Source organism: Chiloscyllium plagiosum, chromosome 21, assembly GCF_004010195.1.
Source record: "Chiloscyllium plagiosum isolate BGI_BamShark_2017 chromosome 21, ASM401019v2, whole genome shotgun sequence".
Taxonomy (NCBI): domain Eukaryota; kingdom Metazoa; phylum Chordata; class Chondrichthyes; order Orectolobiformes; family Hemiscylliidae; genus Chiloscyllium; species Chiloscyllium plagiosum.
In genome coordinates, this window is record NC_057730.1 from 14480714 (window position 1) to 14495436 (window position 14723).

General features: G+C 40.7%; 1 protein-coding gene across 1 annotated transcript in view; it reads left to right on the forward strand.

Annotated features, from left to right (window-relative positions):
* Positions 1-1074: 1074 nt before the first annotated feature.
* The window catches only part of LOC122560427, a 225201-nt gene continuing 211552 nt past the window's right edge, over positions 1075-14723 (forward strand). Inside the window, exons 1-3 of the mRNA XM_043711060.1 lie at positions 1075-1102; positions 12431-12540; positions 14147-14178. Coding sequence (XP_043566995.1) covers positions 12477-12540; positions 14147-14178 — 96 coding nt within the window. The 5' untranslated portion in view covers positions 1075-1102; positions 12431-12476. The remainder of the gene's footprint in view (positions 1103-12430; positions 12541-14146; positions 14179-14723) is intronic.

The window sequence follows — 14723 nt, forward strand, 5'->3', positions numbered from 1 at the left end:
AAAGGGTGATGCGTGTATGGAATGAGCTGCCAGAGGAAATGGTGGAGGCTGGTATAATTACAACATTTAAAAGACATCTGGATGGGTATATGAATAGGAAGGTTTAAAGGGCTATGCTTGCAAATGGGACTAGATTAATTTAGGATATCTGGTTGGCGAGTTGTACTGAAGGGTCTGTCTCCCTGCGTATGACTCTGTGACATGAAGCAGATCATGTGTTTAGAATTCCACATTCAGGTTTATCCCCAATAACCTCTGATTCCCTCAGCTCACCAGAAAATGTCTAATTACTAAGGGCTGTTGTGGGGCAGTGCTGTTCATATTTGTGGACCAGGAGGCCAGAGTTCAACTTCCACCTGCTCTAGAGGTGTGTAATAACAACTCTGAACAGGTTCCTTAGAAATCATGTCTTATCTAATTACTTAACTTGCACCCAGCAGAAATGGGAACCATATCCCAGAGAGGGTAAGATATCTGAAGGAGGGTGACCGGAGACAACCAGTGAGCGAGAAAAAAAGTTTGCAGCAAACATTATTTGAGGTAGGATTCAGGCAGCTCCTGCTGCCTGAACTGCTGTGCTCTTCCAGCACCACTGATCCAGAATCTGGTTTCCAGCATCTGCAGTTATTGTTTTTACCTTATTATTTGAGGTAGAACAATCGCACCTGGGAGCGTGTTCCTTTTGCCTCACCAGGAACACCTTTCCCTTTAAGTGGAGGTCTGCTCAGTTTGAACAGAACAAAGCAAAAAAGGACTTCAGCGTTAAAAAGTTATGAAAAAAAATGTTAATTTTATTTTAAAAAAGTATAGCAAGATGTCCAAATAAACTGATAGCCTCATCATTCAGTCAAAGATGAAACCTTCTTATGATGAATTGTGGTTAAAGACGTGTTAAGGTCAATAAAGTTAAACGATGCGAATCAGTATTGTGTTTTTTTCTCCTGCGATACAAACTCAGGTTGCATTCCCTTTGTCTGTCTCTCTTTCACAACCTTGCAACTTCTTGTTTTGACGTTACATGACCCCACCCAACTGGAAATGAAACTGCTCGGTGTCCTTGTCTGATCACTGACTTGCATATTCTGCTCAGGTAGCAGGGAAGGTGAGTCCATTCAGAATCGTTGTCGGGACCCTTTGTGATGTTTCATCCGCTTGTTCCTAATCTGTAAAGTTTTATTTTAAAATTAATTTAAACATCAGCAGTTCGGATGTAGAAAATGAACACATTTGGACCCAAAATTTGTTTGTTTTTCCCGGCGTTCGGATGTTTTGCAAAATCGTAAACGTGTTTATAAAGTACGATTTCATGAGTTGTAGTCGGCCAACGGGATTTTATAATGATATTATTCAACGAGTCTTATAACTGAAATACACTGCAAGTTATGGCTGAGGTTCATAGGATATATTGAAAGATACGACAGAGAATTCTAATAATTTATCGTATACCAGAAATCGGATGGAATGCACTGATATATAAAAGTTTCTAGTTAATAGTTATTGAAGGGTATGGATGAGATGTTGTTCGAATTTGTCAAATAGGTATAGCTGAACTTTATGGATGAAATGTACCAAATAGCAAGGCTGAGATTTATAGTTAGAATATGTGAAGAGCTAAGACTGAGGTTCCTGCGATGTAATGGACATTTACTGCAATTTTAATTTTAAAATAAAAAATTAAACCCATTTAACCTCCTCTTAAAACCGCCTGTGGTACCTCCACTCCCGACCTTAAAATAATTCTTAACTCCATAGCACTGTGATTCTGTAACACTTAACTTTGTAAAGTTTCCTTAGCTCACCCTCCCCGTTCTAGCTTTGAAACAATCTCCCAAATTCTTGCCTTGGGCTATAATTTGCATAAGTTCTAATTGCAAACAAAGGTGCTAACCCGTTACTGTTTTATCACCATATACAGCTGTTGACTAAACAGTCCCATGTGTAAACCCAATCCAAGTTACTGCAAAGGCTGGGATGAAATAGGAGATGGCAAAAAAAAAGTGAAGTTGAGCTTTTTCCCCTGCCAAACAGCTTTATGGCGGGTGGGGAAGCAGGGGTTCTGCTGTCTTCGCTAATGAATTGCCGTCCTTTTAGAATTCCAGGGTGTTAAATCTCTTGAACTGTGACCATTACTGAAGGGTCTGTTTCCATTGTGAATGACTCTATTGGAGAAGTGAGCAATGTTTGCAATTTAACAATAGAAATCCATTCAATTTATCTAAATTATTGGGAACTATTTGCGCAGTGTCTGAATATTGGAGCTTTCAGAGCAGGTGAGCATAGCCGAGAGCCCTGGCTAGTATTTATTTATCAATCAACCTTGAAGGGCAACTAGGGATAAGATACAGGTGGATGTTTAATTTAACTTGCCTGTAATTATAAATGTTGAATTTAACTTGCCTGTAATTTAAAGCAGATGAAGTGATTAGTAAAAAGAAACTGAAAACATGACTATATTTGTTAAATATATAAGGACCAGAGTTGCTATCCTGGAGTCTAGGGTTCAAACACTGTGGGACACCAGAAAATGGGAGATTTATTGGGACAATCTGATCACTCAAACAAACATAGGTTGGGTCGTGGTGCATTTTTGATTAGTGGTCAAAGACTGATAAGTTAGGCCAATAAAGGGAACCCAGGTGCACTGTTGGAGGAGGCCCTTGTCCAACAGGTGTGAGGTTCCTGCCTGTCGATGTGGATGGGGGCACTGTTTCCAGGTTGGGTGAGCGCTATGGTATTCAAAGGAAGGCATTAAAAGGAATGTGATGGTGACAGGGAGCGATACAGACAGGGAGGGTAGATAGTGTTTGTGGGAATTGTAATGACTGGGAATTTGCTTGTTTGGTGCTGGGTCTGAAGACATTTCCTTACAAATGTGGAAAAAGAAATTAAGATGGGAGGGGGAAAGTTTAGTTGCTGCAGTCCATGAAATAACCAATGACATAGGTAGAAATTAAAAAAAGGATTCTGTTGAGTTAGTCATTGAGGAGCTAAGACCAAATTGAAATGCAGACCCTCAATGGCTTTGGATTGTTTCCTGAATCACAAAAATGTTGGCACAGGGCCAAACTAATCAGAATATTAAATGCATGACTGAATTAATGACGTGAAAGGCAAGAGTTTCGATTTGTGATATTTGACACCAATACTGGGAAGACACTTCTGTGTGAATTGATACTACTTAAAATGGGAACATTTTAGCTTTTAAAATAGCTAGAATTTTGATTGTGCTAAAAATGAATGGGAATGGGTTGCTTCAGGAGGGGATAAGTTCAAAAACAGAAAGAGAAACATCAAGAGTATCAGTATAGTAAAAGTAAACAGAGTGGATGAAAAAAGAACAAAGTGTAATGGATCACTAGTATCTAATGAGGTCTGGGGAAAATATAACAATGTTGTGACAATGGGCCAAGTGTACGGATTCTATGATTCTCAGTGAAGAGAAACCTGTCGCTAATCAAACTGAGGGCAGTAAGGGCCTGAAGTGAGAATTCGAGCTGCTGCTGGTGGGACATTCAGGTCGTTGGACTTTAGGTTAATGAATGAGCGACTTTTCAATTAATCCCATTCAGATTTTAATGGTTGCTAAATAAGATTTGCATGACCCTGGCATACCATCTGAGATTGTCCAGTAAACCCAACATTGGGAAGCAAGTTAGCCAAAATAGAAAGTGAGATTTGTGGTTAGCCATTTTAGTGGGATTAGATAAAAAGAACAGGAGACAGAAAGGATCTTGATTCAGAAAATCAAGATGCGGAATAAGTTTGACTGCAACGAAGATACAATAAAGTGCAGAACCGAGTGCTGCTGTAGTTTATAGATTCCTTGAACAAAGTGGTCACATCAAGCCATGTATGATTAGGGCAATTAAAAGTGCATGCAACAATGGTGATGAGGGTTGTTGTGTTTTTTATTCACTCATGGGATGTGGGCATCACTGGCTGGGCCAGCATATATTGCCTGCCCCCAGTTGACATTGAGAAGGTGGTGGTGAACTGCTGCAGTCCATGTGCTGCAAGTAGACCCACGATACCCTCAAAGATATATTTCCAAGTCAAGATGGTGAGTGTCTTGGACGGGAACTTAAAGGTGGTGGTCTCCCAGTGTAACAGCTGTCCTTATCCTTCTAGATGGAAGTGATTGTGGGTTTGGAAGGTGCTGTCTAAGGATGTTTGCTGAATTTCTGCACTGCACACTTTAGATAGTACACTTCTGCTATTGAGTATTGATGATGGAGCGAGTGGATACAGCGATAGTGTCCTTACCTCTGAGCCAGGAAAATTGGGTTCAAGTCTCACCAACTCCAGAAATGTGCAATAGATCTCTCAAATGATCATTTAGGAAATACCTGTAGGAATGGCAATAAAATCATCATGTGTATTTTTATCTTTATATGCTAACAGAGGTAGACCATTCAATCCCTCGAGACTACTCCACCTTTCAATAGCTAATGCCTGATCTGTTTGTGTTCCAAATTTCACATACCCATCTATTCCCAATAATCTTTCATCCATTTCCTAACAAAAATCTATCCACATCGCTCTTAATGTTATCAAATCAGCTCACTTCTAATGCCTTTAAGGCAGGGTTCCAAAGTCACACAAGCTATAAGGAGAGGAACCTGAGAGGCAACTTTTTCATGCAGAGGGTGGTGCGTATATGGAATGAGCTTCCAGAGGAAGTGCTGGAGGCTGGTACAATTACAACATCTAAAAGGCACCTGGATGTGTATAAGAATAGGCAGGATTTAGAGGGATATGGGTCAAATGCTGGCAAATATGAGATTAATTTAGGATATCTGGTCAGCTTGGAAGAGTTAGACCAAAGAGTCTGTTTCCATGTTGTGTAGCTCTATTGCACTATGACTGTAAACTAGTAAGAGATAAAATTTATTTTCAGTTTGTCCTGAAAGGGCAGCCCCTAATTTTAAAATAGTTCCCTCGAGATCAAGAGGAAGAGGCAATATATTTCCCATGTAAAAGTCACATAACACCAGATTATAGTCCAACAGGTTTATTTGGAAGTACTAGCTTTTGGAGCGCTCCTAAAGCTAGTGCATCCAAATAAACCTGTTGGACTATAACCTGGTATTGTGTGATTTTTCACTTTGTCCACCCAGTCCAACTCCGGCACCTCCTCATCATGTATTTTCCATGTTCACTTGCCACCCTCTCTCTTCTAAATGCCAGTGAAACCGAACCAAACCCAACCTGTCCAACCTATCCTTAGAAGACAATCTGATCATTCCAGGCATTAATCTAATAAACCTTTTCCAGCCACCTCCAATGCGTTAACATCTTTCTTTAAAAAAGGAGACTAAAACTGCCCTCTCTAGTTTGGATGTGGTCTCACCAATGGCCAACCTGAGGCATAACATCCTTATATTTATTCCACTTGTAACAAAGGATAGACTCTGACTAGGTTTCTTGATTACACTTTCTAGTTAAATTCTAGCACTTTGTGACCCATGCACTTCAGCCCCGTTGTACCTCGGAATTCTACAATCCTTTTCTATTTAAGTAATGCTCTGTTTCTTGTTCTTCTTACCAAAATGATCATGGATAGTGGGTTCCCCATTTTAGAATTTCTCATTATAGTCGGAGTATAATTATTTTGAAATATCACTTTAAGTGTCTGGCATTGTTCTCTATTGACTTTAACCCTTGGCTTAATATGCTGGTTCGCTTCAGCCAGCTCAGCTCAGCTCATATTTATGTTTATTTATGTTTAAAACACTAGTCTTAAATTCAATACTCTCCCTTTCAAAGTGTCTTTACTCTGAGGTCATTAACAAATCCTATTACATTACACAATACCAAGTATAATATAACCAACTATCTGGTCGGTTCCAGAATGATAATCTGATGTTTCCAGTTTACATATAGGTTAAAGTTACCCATAATTATTGCTATTCCTTTATCACAATGACACAATATTTCATTTTGTATACTTTTATCCTACATTGAGTACATGCTAGTTCAGTTGGCTGGATGGCTGTTTTGCGTTGCAAAGTGATGCCAACAGTGTGAGTTCAATTCCCACACCAGTTGAGATTTGCATGAAGGACTGTCCTCCGCAAACTCTCCCCTCACCTGAAGCATGGTGACCCTCGGGTTAAACCACCACCAGTTGTCTCCCTCTCATCTTCGGCGGTTCCTCGCAAAGACGACTTTCTTCCACACTCAGGGTGAGTCTGTAGGTGGCTGTACAGACCAATGTGACTCCCACAGACTCTGTTACACTTGGGACAGAAGGTGGTCATGGGAAGAGGTGGGTGGGGTGTTGGTGTGGCATCGTGCTCCTTTTGCTGTTTCCGCCTGGCTTCTGCTTTTTCCCAATGCAAGTCTCAAGGTGCTCAATGCCTTCCTGGACGCTCTTCCTCCATTTTCTTTTAAGGCTAAAAACGTAATGGGAAAGTCATCCAACTAAGTTAAAGGAGAATTTTCAGAGAATTTTGGATTAAAAGAAGCGATTTTTGTTAAAAAGGGTGCTAAGCCTGAGGATTGTGAGACTTTTAGATTTCAGCACAGGATGACAAAGAGGTTTATAAAGAAAGAAAAATAAGTGAGAGATAAAACTAGCCAAGGATGTAAAAACAAATTGGGAAAGGTTTTATGGCTATGTGCGAAGTCTCTCTAAACTTTGGCAAATGGTCACAGTTCACCATTTTGGGTTTATAAGGTTGTCAGAAATACCAAGAATTGGAACTTTATCAGGTTTGCAGAATTATTTACTGAGAAAAGGAGAGAGATTTGCAGTTCTTGGAATTTTCTTCCAAATGACTACGTGTGTTTGTGAAAATGCAACAAAGTCCAGAAGGAGTTGCTATGCAACCATTAGAATAGTGACCCCTATAGTGTTTTCAAAACTAGTTTATTCAGCAAATAATTACCATAAACCTCATCTAATATCTCCCTAAAAGCTCTTTTTCCTTTTTCCGAAGATCACCACTTTCTGTAAACAGTAGGCAACTACAAGTCATTTCACTTCATTTCCAGATGATTAAAAACTTTTGTAGATTCAGGAAGTGTCCAAAACAATTCTGTATTATTTGCTTTTTCACATGGTTCATAAATAAAAACATATATTCCAAGCATGCCTTCACTTTTGGCAAACAAAATACCATTTTCAAATGCACATTATTATGATGTACTCATGAAAATGGATGCAACATGAATACACATTAAAAAACTTAAGTTATCCATTCCCATCTATTTATTTTCCATATCAATTTCTTATAACCTATTCAATCGCCAAATTATTCCAACCATTAATTTCTCAATAGTATCATTGCTGATGTGCTACCTTTTCCAGAAGTATAGAAAATCTTTTGTTATATGACTGAATTAGCAAACTCTACCAAGACAGACTAACATTTTGATTCTTAAACCCTATGACAAAGACTAAGGGATTATAGATTAGATTCCCTACAGTGTGTAAACAGGCCTTTCAGCCCAACAAGTCCACACTGACCCCCTGAAGAACAACCCACCCAGATCCATTCCCCTGCATTTACTCCCACAACTAAGACTACGGGCAAATTAGCATGGCCAATTCACCTAATCTGCACATCTTTGGACTGTGGGAAGAAACCGGAGCACCCAGAGGAATCCCACGCAGACACGGGGAAAATATGCAAACTCCACATATACACTTGCCCGAGACAGGGGTTGAACCCAGGTCCCTGGTGCTGTGAGGCAGCAGTGCTAACCACTGAGCCACTGTGCCGCCCATAGAGTCATAGAGATGTACAGCACAGAAACAGACCCTTCGGTCCAACCTGTCCATGCTGACCAGATATCCCAACCCAATCTAATCCCACCTGCCAGCACCAGGCCCATATCCCTCGAACCCTTCCTAATAATATACCCATCCAGATGCCTTTTAAATGTTGCAATTGTACCAGCCTCCACCACTTCCTCTGGTGGTTCATTCCATATACGTACCACTCTCTGCGTGAAAAATGTTGCCCCTTAGGTCTCTTTTATATCTTTCCCCTCTCACCCTAAACCTATGCCCTCTAGTTCTGGACTCCCCCACCTCATGGAAAAGAATTTGTCTATTTCTCTTATCCATGCCCCTCATGATTTTGTAAACCTCTATAAGGTCACCCCTCAGCCTTCGACGCTCCAGGGAAAACACCCCTTAGCCTCTCCCTATAGCTCAAATCCTCCAACCCTGGCAACATCATTGTAAATCTTTTCTGAACCCTTTCAAGTTTCACAACATCCTTCTGATAGGAAGGAGACCAGGATTGCACGCAATATTCCAACAGGGGCCTAACCAATGTCCTGCACTGCCGCAACATGACCTCCCAACTTCTGTACTCAGTAGTCTGACTGATAAAGGAAAGCATGCCAGATGCTTTCTTCACTATCCTATCTACCTGCGACTCCACTTTCAAGGAGCTGTGAACCTGCACTCCAAGGTCTCTTTTATCCTTGGTGTTTATTTATTTGTGGATGTGATGGATTTCAACTTTGTTTTGGTTCTAAAACATTTCAATCTCCAAGCTCTTTTCCTACTGTAGAATATTTTTTCTGATGCCAATTGTGTTACATAGAAAAACACCCTACTGGCTTCTCTATGCCTCTTTTAGATACTTGCATAAAAACACCTCCAGACCAAGTCAATAGCATCAATCACACTTTAAAAGGGTTTAGTGAAATCAGGGACACCCCAGTACTGATTGGCTGGTTAGTATTGTGATCAAGTTCTCAGCAATTCCTCAGAACACTTTTGAATACATTACCTATGCCAGGTTTTGCAATAAATAAATTGGGGGGACAGCTATTGTGCTGATGTTTGATGCAAAGTTTCTGCAGAAGTCACACATTGCCTAACATTTCATGATTTCCCATTTAGTGTTGGGAAGGAGGAATTCTATCAACATGTTTACTTCTGCTGTCTTTGGTAACACTTGCCTTTGCCCTATGGACAAATTGCCAATTTGCATGTGTCTGAAGTAGTACAGCAGTAGTGACAGCCTTTTGGCTCTGGCTGATGTGCCAGTGCGCTAACAGACATGACATGGGGTAGGCATGATGCCGTGAGCATGCAGGTAGGTGCTAAGTAAAGGAGCACTGAAAGAGCAAACTAGCAGCCTTAAGATGCAGTCCACTTCAATGCTTGAGCAGCGTCCATACCTGTATGTGCAAAGTATCCCTGCTGTAGTTGCTGGTGCACCCTGCATTGTGAGTCTGTTCTTCCTCAGTGACTTGCAAGTGTATCAGAGAAGTGCCATTAAAGTCATGATAGGTTGGCAGACGCTGGATGCCAATGTCCCAGATAGAAGGGTGCCTATGGATACTGTCCTGAGCTACAGTTTCATTGAATGCAACATGGACTAAGCGGTAAGCTGAATTTGGCAGATAGCTGCTCAGATTTCCACGTCAAGTTTTCTCACCATTGAGTTTGCCTGATGAGTTTGGTCAGATGGGAAGCTGAACATTATTGAGCCCAGTTAGGTCATCATCAAGGCATTTAACATGCAATAATATGTCTTAATTGTCAACTCACTAGTGTGAATCTCGCTGAGCTGCCTGTGAGAAGCTAAAGGTGATGAGAAATGTTCTAGAAGTTAACATAGGCTTTTCATTAAAGTCCATGTCTCTCAGAACCCTTAAGAATCCATCTTTGTATTTAAGAATCTCCTTTTCTACTTGCCAAAGTTGGACTACTTTACATTTTCCCATATTATGTTCTTCTCTGCCAGAGGTGACTTAAACTATCTACTCGCTGACTCCTTGAATGCTCCTCACAATGTGATTTCTCACCTATTGCCTGAAATACATAGATATTCTCAATGTATGTATTGACAATACATACATTATCAATTCTTATGGCACATCAATACTTACAGTTTGCTAACATGAAAATGGCCCATTTATTAGAGTCATAGCATCATACAGCATGGATATAGACCCTTCGGTTCAACGCATCTATTCTGACTAGGTTCCCCAAATTAAACTAGTCCCATTTGGCCCATATCTCTCTAAATCTTTCCTATCCATGTACCTGTCCAAATGTCTTTTAAATGTTGTAATTGCACCTGCATTTACCACTTCCACTGGCAGTTTGTTCCATATACGCACCACGCTCTGTATAAAAAGACTGTCACTCAGGTTTATTTTAAATCATTCCCTTCTCACTTTAAACCTATGTCCTCTAGTTTTGAACTCCGATGCCCTGGGGAAAAAAAAACCTTTTCCATTCATCTTATGTATGTCCTCATGATTTTATGAACCACTACAGGTGCATTTACCAGAGGGAAATGGGTCTGGGTGAATTACTCTTCGAAGGGTTGGTGTGGAGTTGTTGGGCTGAAGGGCCTGTTTCCACACTGTAGGGAATCTAATATAATCATAAGGTCACCTCGCAATATCCTATGCTCCAGTGGAAAAAGTCCCAGCCTATCCAGCCTCTCTTCATAACCTAAACCTACTTGTCCTGGTAACATCCTTGCAAATCTTTTCTATTACCTGTTCCAGTTGAATAATGTCCTTCCCAGACCAGGGCGGTCAGAACTGTACGTAGTACTCCAAAAGTGGCCTCATCAATATCTTGCACAGCTGCAACATGACGTCCCAACTCCTATACTCAATACTCTGACCAATGAAGGCATGCGTGTCAAATGCCTTCTTCACCAACCTGCAACACAACTTTCAAGGAATGATGTACTTGAACCGGTCTCTCTGTTCAACAACACTGAGTCTCTGTTTCTTGTTTGATGGGAAAAATACCCAATTTATGCGAATTGATTATCTCTGACACAATCTGTTATCTTGTGCAATAACCAATTATATGACAGCTCATCAATGTCTGTGAAAATCCAAATACACAGTATCTCCTGGTTCCCTTTTCTCCAACTTGCTTATTAAATTCCCAGAGAACACTGATAAGCCTTTCAAACATGATTTCCCTTACATATTGTCTCCGCAAGATTGTATTAAGATTTTTCTAAATATCCAGGTACCACTTCTTCAATAATGGTATTTCAGAATTTTCCCAACAACAAATATTAGGCTAAGTGGACTTGTAATCTTTTGCTCTTGCCTCCCTCCGTTCTGAAATAGAGATGTTACCTTATCCAATTCACTAAGTGTTTTCTAGAATCCAAGGAATTTTGGAAGATTATAACCATTGTGTTTATTATCCCTGCAGCCTCCTCAAAGGCTCCTAGGTTGCAGGCCATCAGGTTCAGTAGACTTGTCAGTCTTTAGTCTGATTAGTACTTTTTTCCAAGGTATTCTGTTTGGGGCATGCTTCTCATGTTGCAAACATTTCTGGAGCTAGAAAACCCTGGATGACTAAGAATATTGATGAGAAAATAAAGAAGAGAAAGGCGGCATGTGATGCATACCAGAATAATAATAGCAATAGAAATCAGGAAGAGTAGCTCAAATGCAGGAGAGAGGCCAACGCTGGAATAAGAAAGACTAGGAGGAAGCATGAGGAAAGGATCCCAAACTGCGCTAAAACACATAGTATAATGTTCTTCCACATATTAATAGGAATGAAATAGTGAAGGACAGAGTGGGGCCCATAAGGGCCAAGCAGGGTAAGCTGCTCACTGAAGCAAAGGATATGGCAGAGGAACTAAATTAATATTTTGCTTCTGTCCTTGCCAAATTAGAAAATGGTGACAATGGCGTCGTTGAAAATGTGGGCGTTGAGCAACTGAGCATCTCAGTGATAGGTAACAAAGAGGTGCTAAAAAGGCTGGCAGTACACCAGGTAGAGAAGTCACCAGGCTTGGTTGGGATGCATCCTAGATTGCTGAGGGAGGGGAGGCAGCAAATTGTGGAGCTATTCACAGAAATTTCCCAGGCCTCTCTGAATACAGTATTAGTCTCAGGGAACTGGAGGATTGAAAATGTGACACCATTGTTTAAGAAAGGGGGAAAGGATAACCCAGGAATCTACAGACCTGTCAGCTTGATATCAATCGTGGGAAAACTGATGGAGGCTGTAAAAAGGGAGAAGGTAAAGATACACCTTAAGAAAGCTAACTTAATACTGAACAGTCCACATGGCTTTGTCAAGGACAGGTCATGTTTGTCAAATTTAATTGAGTTATTTGATGAGGTGACAACTGGAGAGTCAACTGACACCACTATTGAACATTTTAGATGGATGTAGGTTTTCAATTCAAGCATGATTTTTTAAACAATCGCTTAAACAGGATTTGTATGTTTAATCTTCATAAGGATGTTTACGATTTTAAAAGTGCTAGGTAAATGCAAATTGTTGTTGTGCTTTAATGCTACTCAAGCAATAATTTCCATTATCCTATTCTTTAGAAGGTATTGAGAAAAAGGCTCTACATCCCTTACATTTTTGAATAGGCTGTAATTTGTATGTTATCACAATTGTTCCTGTATTCCTCCACAATATTTGTTAAACTGAAGCTGTAAATAATTCTATTTGCAGGATGGACAGCTGCATTTGATTTGGAAAGGACAATCATTTCACAACAATGCAGCTGAAGATGGTTCTAAAATGGCCTTGCCCTTGGACTATCCTTGTCAGCATCGCAATCAGTAAGTTTATTTTGTCAACAAACTTTGTTGGAAAGTGTAATGCAACAAAGCTGGAAAATAGTAAGAGGACACAAGTTTTTATAAGCCAAGAATAGCATACACCATTTGTATCACTGTTACTTTGCCAATAGTGTAAGTAGTATTCTTCAGTAAAGAGGTGCTGATCCATTGATGCTTGTTTTAATGTATATGACTAGATTACATTACAGTGTGGAAACAGGCCCTTCGGCCCAACAAGTCTACAGTGTGGAAACAGGCCCTTCGGCCCAACAAGTCTACACCGACGCGCAACCCACCCATACCTACATTTACCCCTTACCTAACACTACGGGCAATTTAGCATGACCAATTCACCTGACCCGCACATCTTTGGACTGTGGGAGGAAGCCGGAGCACCCGGAGGAAACCCACGCAGACACGGGGAGAACGTGCAAACTCCACACAGTCAGTCGCCTGAAACGGGAATTGAACTGTGCCACCGTGCCACCCACATTCTAAAGCTAAGAGACATTTATGGATAAATTCTCAGATTAGATATCAGTGAATTTTTAATAATATGTTTCCCTTTTCTGTCATTTCCTTCACTGATATTACCCTTAATTGATGATCAACGCCATCTGGGTTAGTAACACATAACGTGGATGGAAAATTATGTGTACATTTCTCTCTCTCCAAACAACAAGGTACACAGAAGTCAGGCCATGTACATGCTAGTTCAGGCCTACTAACAATAGGGCAAAACATTTGGAACTTGGCTCAGATGTCTGAGGAAACAGTCAAAACGCTATTGCGTATAATTTACCTCAGCATCTTCCAACACAAATTCCTACAACATAGTTGGGTCACTAATCCATCTGTGTGAAAACCGTTCCTCAGTAACAGTTCTGCATTAGATAGCAATGCAAAACATAGAAATTAGTGGAAGTAGGTGACCACATCTGATCTTGTAGCATTTTAGTCTTTTGGGCAGCTGCAATACCCCCAAGTCAAAGAGAGGCCTGTTAACCATGCAGATCATTGCATTAGACCCTGTTTGCTCACTTAAGTGGTGCAGATATTTTTAACCAACCTGTTCAGAGTTGTTATGACATAGCTGTGGAGCAAGTGAGACTTGAACCCAGACTTTCTGACTGATAGATAGGGACACTACCACTGCGCCATAAGAGCACCTTCACTAGGATTATGTATAGGTCGTCACTTGTGTTGCATAATCTCTGTGGGTTCTTGTGAACAACAAGTACTAGAACTAACATCACATCAGAACAAATGCCTGCCCCACATCTGCAGGAGCCTACCTTCAATGTATCCAAAGGGAGTCAGTCTAGTGAATATTATTTTCTAATCGACCTGTTTCGTGAATTTGTTACATCTCTGGAGCAGGCAGAATTTGAACAGGTAGGGACACTATCACTGCACTACAAAAGCCTTTCAGTCTAGTCAGGATAATAATGAGTGAGAGATGGTGAGCTGCTCCCACGCCTGAAAAAAATTGGAATATAAATCTGCTTCACCAACTCACTAAGACATGTTGTATTAATGAATAGCAAAGCCTGCAAGTTCCAGAGAACTTCTTTTAACAGCATTTTTCTGGTATCTTCTTTTCCAGCCTTTTTGGTCACACCTGCGAACACTCAAGTGGTAAGTCAGAACTTAAGACCATAAGACCATAAGACATAGGAGTGGAAGTAAGGCCATTCGGCCCATCGAGTATCTTCTTTTCCAGCCTTTTTGGTCACACCTGCGAACACTCAAGTGGTAAGTCAGAACTTAAGACCATAAGACCATAAGACATAGGAGTGGAAGTAAGGCCATTCGGCCCATCGAGACCACTCCGCCATTCAATCATGGCTGATGGGCATTTCAACTCCGCTTACCTGCATTCTCCCCGTAGCCCTTAATTCCTTGTGACATCAAGAATTTATCAATCTCTGCCTTGAAGACATTTAGCGTCCCGGCCTCCACTGCACTCCGCGGCAATGAATTCCACAGGCCCACCACTCTCTGGCTGAAGAAATGTCTGTTCTGAATTTACCCCCTCTAATTCTAAGGCTGTGTCCACGGGTCCTTGTCTCCTCGCCTAACGGAAATAATTTCCTAGCGTCCACCCTTTCCAAGCCATGTATTATCTTATAAGTTTCTATTAGATCTCCCCTTAACCTTCTAAACTCCAATGAGTACAATCC